This window comes from Poecilia reticulata, linkage group LG1 (genome assembly GCF_000633615.1).
Source record: "Poecilia reticulata strain Guanapo linkage group LG1, Guppy_female_1.0+MT, whole genome shotgun sequence".
NCBI lineage: Eukaryota > Metazoa > Chordata > Actinopteri > Cyprinodontiformes > Poeciliidae > Poecilia > Poecilia reticulata.
The window spans coordinates 10,673,275-10,682,630 of NC_024331.1; the positions used below are offsets into that span (position 1 = coordinate 10,673,275).

The 9,356-nt window shown below is 41.4% G+C and overlaps 1 protein-coding gene across 4 annotated transcripts in view; it reads left to right on the forward strand.

Moving 5' to 3' along the window:
* Window positions 1–9,356, forward strand: part of tmem131l (transmembrane 131 like) — an 89,536-nt gene that overhangs the window by 62,987 nt on the left and 17,193 nt on the right. For all 4 annotated transcript variants that reach the window (XM_008405779.2, XM_017305888.1, XM_017305886.1 and 1 more), the window contains 3 exons: window positions 549–698; window positions 788–1,319; window positions 1,908–2,017. In XM_008405779.2, the coding sequence (XP_008404001.1) occupies window positions 549–698; window positions 788–1,319; window positions 1,908–2,017 (792 nt within the window). The remainder of the gene's footprint in view (window positions 1–548; window positions 699–787; window positions 1,320–1,907; window positions 2,018–9,356) is intronic.

Below are 9,356 nucleotides of genomic sequence, written 5' to 3' on the forward strand. Positions count from 1 at the left end.
TAAAGTGTATCTATGGCAGGAAATCACAGGCATTATTAGCCATTTCCAGTGTCAAAAGGTCTTGAAACAATATTATCGTTTATCGCAATAATTCTTTTTAGACAATTAATCGCTTAGCAAAATTTGTTATCGTGACAGGCCTACGTGTTGGGGGAATATCTGGGTCAGGCATAAATGCAGTTAGTAAAATAAATGGAAGTAAATAGAGAGCAGCTGAAACACTACACATCAAATTTTACAGCATCCAGAGCAAAGCTACGTTTGAAGCATTAGTGTAGCGTATGAAAACAGACTGCAACTGTAGTGTCAAGTTCAGTCAGAGATCTTTAGACACAAATCATTAAGGTGTTCCAGTTTAGTAATTTTAATGTAGGCAATGTGTCTTAAAGATACTGGTATTGACTTTATCAGACTGTCAGCAGATACTTGATCATAAATTCCTCTGATCAGTATGGGAGTGGTAGGATTTTGATCAGGATGGCTTGCATAAATATTTTTTTACTAGGAGGAGGAAGGAGTGAATATTTGCTGAGTCTCTGTTTTTGCAGCTTCTCCTTGGTGGGTGTGTGTTTGATGGCCTTCCATCAGGCTCAGTACATCCTCAGAGAGTTCTCTACCCCTAGCATCCGGAGCAACCACAACTCTGTCCTGTCCCAGGAGAACAGCTCTGTCAATAATATCACCTCCAACGGAGTCAAGTATGTCCAGTCAAAAACATTGGTTTTATGCTCTAAGGTTTGTATTGAAATGCTAAAAATAACTGTCATCTTTGTATGTGTGTGTGCAGTAAATCTAAAGGCAGCTGTAAGACCTACATAGATACCTGTCACACATCTGATAAAGGAAAGGGCCGGGGCTCTTCAGCTGTGGCCAACAGCCCTACCCCGCGGTCTCAGTCCTCAAAGAAAGGCTCAACCACTACCTTCCAACCACAGAAGAAGCATAAGGTGTCGCTTTATTACACCAAGCATAAGCCCAGCTCAGCCACAGCTGTTGCTGCCATGGACGAAGAACACGAGGACCTGACGCCAGACAGCCTCACCCCGGACTCCTGCAACAACAACCACCCAACGTTCATCAGCGAGCCAGAGAAAAAAATTCCCGCTGGCTTTCCAGAGGACCTCCAGGGTGACATGGAGCACAGTATGTCAGCAGCAGTTATGTTTCCTGTGGAAATAGCTACTAGGTTCCCCGAGGACGTCACACTGGCTCCAGGACCCAGACCCGGTTTGTTACTCTGCAGCCCTGTGGAGCGGAGCTGCTGCGAGCGCTACACAGAGAAGACCGACTCTGAGAAAAGGGACATTTCTGAGTTGGAGGTAAGGTTGCATAGGTCCAAGTATGAACCATCTGTTACAGATGCTGTAACAGATGTTGTAACCTCTGTTGCAGCATCAGGAATTGATGCCTCTGCGTCAGGCATCAATTCCAGATGCTTCAGGAATTCATTAGCTCATTTAAAATGTCTTTGGTAACACTTTATTTGAAGGGGTGTGCTTAAGACTGACATGACACTATCATAAACATGACATAACACCATAACAGGTGTCATGAGAACATAACACCTGTTATGTTCTCATGACATAACAGGTGTTATGTCATGAGAAAGTCTTTATGAATGGTCTTTATGAATGGTTGACAGTTGTCATGAAGTATCATTCAGTAAATAATGACACTTTTAATGTAGTTGCTCTAAGTTGCATTGAAAGTCCATTAAAAAAGTCATGCAAAGACAGCATTTTTAATGGACTTTTAATGCAACTTTTAGAGCAACTTTGCATTAAAAGTGTCATTATTTACTGAATGACACTTCATGACAGATGTTATGTCATGTTTACGACAGTGTCATGTCAGTCTTATGCACACCCCTTCAAATAAAGTGTTACCATGTCTTTTTACAAATCCAGTTTGGAGAAGCCAAAGAGCAGAAAACGAAGGCTCTGAATCCAGAGAGTGGAACAGCAGTGGGAAACAATAAGGGAAAGAAGAATCGCAGGATGACGGAAAATGTCTCCAGGTAGAACACACATTTTCTTTAAGATGAGAAGAACTGAAATTCACAACAATCCTGATTAGTTTGGTGTTCAAAAGTAAATTGAACATATTTCTAATTTAGCATTTTCCTGCAATTTTACTAATACAGTGTTTCTCAACCTTTTTTGGGCCAGCCGTATCCATTGTCCAGGTCGCTTACCACCAAATAAGATGTAGGCTACTTGCTCCGGATATTATTTTATGATTACTATTACTGTCTTTATTGTTGCTGTCTTGATTTTTATTGTTTCTGTATTTATCATCAACAAAAGACATGTGAATAGAAATCATTTTTAAAGGTGTGTAAGAAAAATGGAATGGACATTCAACTTAATCGGTAGGCCTATCAGTTGACCTGTCACAGTATCAAATTTGCTGAGCTATTTATTGTCTCAAAAATTATTTTCTATAAACGATAATATTGTTTGAAGACCATTTAAACTTATGTAATGGTAATGACATAATAATGCAAGCACATGCTGCCAAAATTAAATGCACTTTATTTTCAAAAGAACACTTAACACGGGAACTGGTAAACAAAATAAAACAACCAAAAGCAAAAATAAAATGGACTCTCAGTTAGGCCTGTCTTGGTAAACAATAAATCAATTAATCGCACAATAAATGAAAATTATCCATCTCATTTGAATTTATTGGCTTTATCGTTCCTTCCTCACTTTTTCTCATTCTATTGATGACAGTGAATGAAAAAAGGCTCAACTCCGGTGCTCTCCCGACTCCTCATTTCCGTAGTTTAAACTACACAATTTTAGAATTGTCGGCTGATCGTTGGCCTATTTGCAAAACCTGAGAGACACACTAAAAAAAATTCATAAGTATAACAGGTTTGATCGTGCCGTGTGTGGTGTCCAGCCAGACGGCACGAGCAACACACCACACGCGAAACGATTTCTCTCATTCAGATTTCAGACAGAACATCTCATAAAAACCCACTATATCACACTTGAATTTAGAGTAAACAAACACGGCTGAATATATTACCTTATCATTATAACCTATCACGTTAACGATGAACAGCTGAAAAGTTACCAGGTTTATCAACTGCTGTAGCAATTTTGCTCCAACTTCTCTCCTTGTCATTTCTATGGATATTCCTCTCACGAGATGTTGAATAAACATTAATGTTGTTTCCACATATCTCCGATGTCCACTGGACTTTGGGTTGTCCTATGTCAGCTGTTTGGGGTACCATCCGTGTTTCCCCTCAGAAAGCACGGAGGGGAATCCGTGCTGTCTGATTCTCTGCCTGTCACATTCAACAGGCTGCGATATCGCTCCCAGTCCGGGAAAACTCCACATGCTGCATTGATAAACGGGCCAAGACAATATAACATGTTGAATATGCCTGATTTAGATCGGAACGGTTACGACGTTCTACCGACTGGACCCGATCAGTCGTAACACACGACACACTAGGATGATCGGTTATGATCATTGGATGTTCTAAGGTTGTTGTAAGGGGGAAAATTGGGGCAAAACATTGTGCAGTGTGAACTGGGCTTAAGGGAGGAGTGAACTATGGACCTTACCAAGCTCCACCCAGAAACGCCCCTCAAAAGTCCCACGTGGCTACATGTCTCACATTAACAGCTTAGCTCCAATGTCTAAACATGGCATTTTTCGTTCTCTGCAGAGTATTTCTGAGTCGATTAGTGTAGCATTTATGCCGGATTTTCACAAAATATCAGCCACGACAATGGACAAGAGAACCAACAAGTTCATGCCATCTTTTTTGGACGACATCAAGGTGTTTTAGCCACGCGATGCCTCCAACATTGTGCACGTCGCAGCTAAACGCTACCGGTCGATGAGAAAAAACAGCAGATTCTCACACCCTCAGCATAAATGTAGCCGTGGACAAGATCACTGATGCCTGTTGTTCTTACAAGACTGGGTAAGTCGGACACTCATGGTTTTGAGGGTTCGAATGTGCCTAGGACTTAYACAMGGTACTCAGTGCTAGCATGGCTAACATGATTACAGTTTAGTAAAAAGCCTTTTCAGGTGAAATAAAATTTATAATGTATGTCAGATACGGTACACATTGCATATTGATCTGTTCAGCTAACGTAAGGCTGTGTAACAGACAGGCTTCAGAATGTAGAAGTTGTATAGGTACTGCCATTATGCTGTACTTGACTAAAAGGTTTTCATAATGGATGTATTTATTATTGACTTTATTTTTTTCATTCACTAAACACAAAGAAAGCAAAGCAATAATACTTACGCCAGCAGACAATCCTTTGTTCTTATTGATCCTACGACGGTTGACCTGCGGTTGAGCTGCAAATGCGGTCGTGCACAAGCTTTAATTCAAGCAAGGCTTTCCGTTTCAGATTTTGGAAATCTGTGAATTTTAGTTCCACAAACACGATCAGGATACCTGACATCGCCTGTACAGATACCCCACTGACGGAGAACCATTTTTTTTTTGAGTCCTGACGCAAAAACTTTGTTGGTCTGGTAGTCCACAATGTATATTAGCATAAATTTGTGAGACGGTAAGGCACGTGATGGCTGCGCTGTAACGTAAAATGGGCATCAGCCAATGAAACGCTGCCCCTGTGGTAAGGTCCATTGGATCAGCTTGTCGGATATGCCCGTCTTCTCTATCTAATTGGTCGATATGGCGAACATTGTTCTGGGTCTTTATTTTTCTCTGGGATTACAATAATATTTACCACATACATGGTAGCAGGTAGTTTAGATTTTTCAAGAGATGTTTTAAAGACTCATTGTAATAATGAGCTAACTTTGCCTTTTAAAGTTTTAAAAAATTCAACAGGATATGCATCAGCACCTGGACATTTACCAGATTGGAGTGAAGAGATGGCCTTTTCAATTTCTAGAGTTCTTATAGATCCTTCTAATAAGTTTACCTGTTCTGGTGCCAATTGTGGTATATTTAAGTTAAGACCGTCAGATAAGGCTTCTGCATGTTTTTGTTCCCAGCCCACTAAAGCCTTTTATTTTTGTTTTGTTTTGTTTGTTTGTTTTTTTTACCTGATTTTCCCTTTACGGCAATCTTACAACATCCTGCACTGAGTGGTGTGTTACGTGATGGTGTGTTGGAATATGTCCTATATAACATCGGGCATATTCAACATTGTCTTGGCCCGATTACTGCAGCTTGTGGGGTTTTCCCTGACTGGGAGCAAGAACGCAGCCTGTTGAATGTGACAGGTAGCCAATCATACAGCGCAGTGACGTAAACACGGACGGGAATCCCAAACAACTGACACAGCGCAAACTGAGAGTCCGGTGGACATCGGAGATATGTGGAAATGTTTATTATTATATGTAAAGGTCGTTATTATATATGTTAATTATATGTGGTTATGTTTATTCAGTTAAAAATGTTACGAAAAAACATAACTCACCTCCAAATCATAGTGCAGCAAATAGAGCTGCTGCTCCCGCCGTTTTTTAATTCTACTCCTCTCCTCTCGCCTGAACCACTGCCTTAACTCTCTCTGACTCTGGTCACTATGGTAACATTTACATATACTTTCAAAATAAGATGCAGATGTGCAACAAAAATGGCCCAAAACATTTTACTTTTGTGAAAATTTTAACTCACGATAATAACTAATGGTAGTCCTGAGCTTGTTTCTTTGCAACAAAACGGTCCCATCTGGGAGTGATGGGGGACAATAACACCCGAAGTGTTGCTTATGTCCACAGCCTGCTTGGTCTCTACGTGGCGAAGCAGTTGGAAGTTTCATTGCCTCATTAGCAGCAGGTCGCCGCATATCATGCAGAGCGGGCTTGGAATGTGGGACTCACCGACCGGTACGAGATAAATCCAGTCTCCTGTCTCTTCTCTGGGCCTTTTCCCCTTCGCAAAGAAACTTTCCAAAGACATCTGATTGGTTTCTTACTCATTTTGCTGCTTGTGGGCTCAATGTTGGCGCTCAAGACGTAACCCAGAGAATCCGTTTAAAGGATTTTCAAAATAAAAGATCCTCGAGATTCAAATAATACCTAAAACGGAAATATTTAGGTATTTCTTGCATGAACCGGTACAAATTGGTTCATGGACTGGGACCGGTCTGCGGCCCAGGGTTTGGGGGCCACTGCTCAACAGGACATAAAATATTTTAAATCCAGATGCCTAACCCCTGACAAGTGAATCAGAGCAAGGCCACTAACTGGTGTAACGCTGAACTGATGTGGTGAAGCTAAGAGGAGAGTGGGGCTGTGCCAAGATGCTAACACAAACACTGAAGAGAAGAAGAGCTACCATCGATATAGTTGCAGCCATACATGTTTTAATGTTACACACCTCAGTTTTTAGCAAGTAGCTCAAATTCTAAACTGGTATTGTTGTGCATGAAGTTTACCTTTGAGCAAACATCCCCCGAAGGAATTGCATCGCCCCCTTTTGTGAATATTTCTGCCAGCGCCCCCTGCGTCCTTTGAACGCCACCCAGGGGGTGGTACCCCCCGCGTTGAGAAACGCTATACTGATACGTTACTTTTAGCCAACTTTCAGAATAACTTTTATTTTCATCTGAATTTTTATAAAATGTTATTTTACGTTGAATTGTCAGGAAGACTGCAATTTCTTTTAATACATTTTTAAAGTATAGGTTTCATTGCTTGGCATAATTTTTTTTTTTTCTTTACCAACATCTTTTGTTAATTTTGAGAATATTGCAATCATACATCCAGTGTTATGTATGTTTGTTTTACATAACACTGTATGCAGTGGAAATATTTATTCCCACAATACTTTTGCTCTGGGAGGAATTTAATTTTCATTTTTTGCTGATGAAGTGTAAAAGAAGGATGAGCTGCATCCGAATTCAAGGGCTGCATCCTTTGAAGCCCAGATTTATAGGCAGCTTACGTCATAGCATGGCGACAAGGCCTGTCCGAATTCAAAGATTCCTCCAAATGCGGCCTTCAAATGTGTCCTTTTCCCCAGATTTGAATGATGGGTCCGGTGTAGCCTTCACAGCCCACCATATCCCATAATTCATTGCAGGTCCAAACTCGGGCGTTCATCCCTGGTTTGGAACCCGGGGCAGTGAAGAGTGGCACATTATTTTGCTATATTGCACTTTAAGTGACACAACATGACTTTTTACAATGTTTCTAGGAAAGAATGTAGCTGTGTAAGTCTTGAATATCTGCTCAGTTCATCAATGCATCACCTAATTGCAATATTGCTGCAACATTTTCTGAGATGTCTGCTCCCACTGCATTAACAGCCAGCTCCTCTCGTCAGCTGTCAGCTGGCCAGGCTCTTCAGGTTCGGTTTATTGGGAGAAAATGCTTGACTCCCAGCATGTCATACTAAAAACTCCCACTAGTGTTTCACAATGGTGAGTCACAGTCAAGACATCAGTTAGATGGCGCCAGTGTACACGGCACGCCGTCGGAAATGCTCTGCCTTTTTCTCTGTTATTGCCTTGTTATTTTATCTCTGTTGTTACAATGCCAGTGCCCTATTTGCCTATAATTGACAAACACTTTTGGACATCAAAGCTTCGGTTAATCTTTATATGGAAAGCAAGAGCTGGAGCTCTCCACTTTCCTCTGATATTCCTACCGAGTTGTGCAGACTTTCATGAGATTTACCAGCAAGAAGACCCCCTCTTCTTGAAAACGAGGGGGTGTGGCAGTAAAGCTCAAGGCTTACTGCCACTGCTCCCTAAGACTTGGCCATCGCTAGATTCGACCTCTTACACTGGTCCACTTCAACTTCATTGGGCCCAGAAGTGTTTTTCTGCCATCAACAGACCCAGAGACTGAGGAGGGGAGTGGAGTTCTGGAACCTTAAGCTGCTGAACTGTGTCTCTTTGACCTGTCCCTCTCCACCATCACCCATCCGCACGGCTTTGTTTAATGTTTGATCATTAACAAACAACACCTTCATGTTACATCACTTCTTCACCTCTTGAAATCTGGACTTAATATTCATCACGGAATCATGGCTTCAAGAAGGTCAGTTAATGCCACTCTCAGAACTTCTTCCTTTGGACTGTGCTTAGTTTAACTCTCCCCGAAAGACTGGTAAAGGCGGAGGCCTAATTGCAGTATTTAGATCTATCTTTCATTGTCAACAGATTTCTGCAAATCCATACTTCAGTTTCAATCTTTAACCATTTGAAATTAAACAAACACCTTTATTGCTGTGTGGAGTGGTTTACCACTCTCCTCAGTTTAATAAGGACTTCATCTCCGAATGGTTCTCATCGTATTTCAAAGAAGTTTTTCTGTTCATCTTGATCACTGTTCTGCGGTAGTACCTCTAAATTATACATCAAGGTTCAATTTTAGGCCCCATTTTATTTTATTTATTTATTTTAAATAGACAAATCCAACTCTGCTTTTTGTGTTGTAGGAAGGTCACTTTTCCATGGAACTGAGGGGCCAGTGAACCAGTTAGATGAGAGAAGCTCAGTGACAGATTTGCCCCTTGACGCACCATTGACTGGGTTCTCTGATGGCACATAAAACCATTGCTGAGGGGTTGTACTCTGGCGAATTCTTTGGACTCTATTTGCTACAAAAGTTTGGAAACCACAGACGTTTATGTAGCCCAAAACTACCTTTGAATCAGTCCAAAAGTACTCTTTCACCTGAGCATAGAGCAGTTCATTTTTTAACAAGTTACTACTGAGACAGAGACTGCAGCTGCAGTTAGCTCAAGTCTGGGCATTGTAGTCAACTTGATAGGTGAAACACGGGCCTTGGTTATCACTAGCGAACAATGAATTCTGCCTTTAATGTTTATGGCTCTTAAATAGGTGCATTGTCCATAACCACTTGTACTTGCATCTGAGAAATTATGTAGCTCTATCTCTTTAGGCTCAGCAAAATTAGCTCTAAAGTAACAGCGAGATATGTTCACCTTGTTTAGGTTGATAAAAATTATGTTGCCAGCTCTCCCAGTTCTTCTGGCAAAGAGTCATCCCAATTAATACCTTGTTTTTCACATCTCCTGTAGGATTTTTTTTTCCTTTTAGCAGATATGGTGCCAAGAAACCAAGTGGATCATAGATGGCTGCATGAGTATGCTACTAGTCTTCTAAACAAACTATGTTCTGCTTTTGACACTACAGCTGCTAACATCGCTGCTACAGCCATACAACAGAAGCGCTATTATGACAGGCAAGTGAGACATGAAGCTTATGATCCTGGGGATCTAGTGTGGGTTGACATCCCCTCTTTGTCTACACTAGCGGTTCTCAATGTGGGCGGTACCGCCCCCCAGGGGGCGTTCAGAGGACGGCAGGGGGCGCTGGCAGACATTTTTACAAAAGGGGGGCGCTGGGATGCCTTTGGGGGGC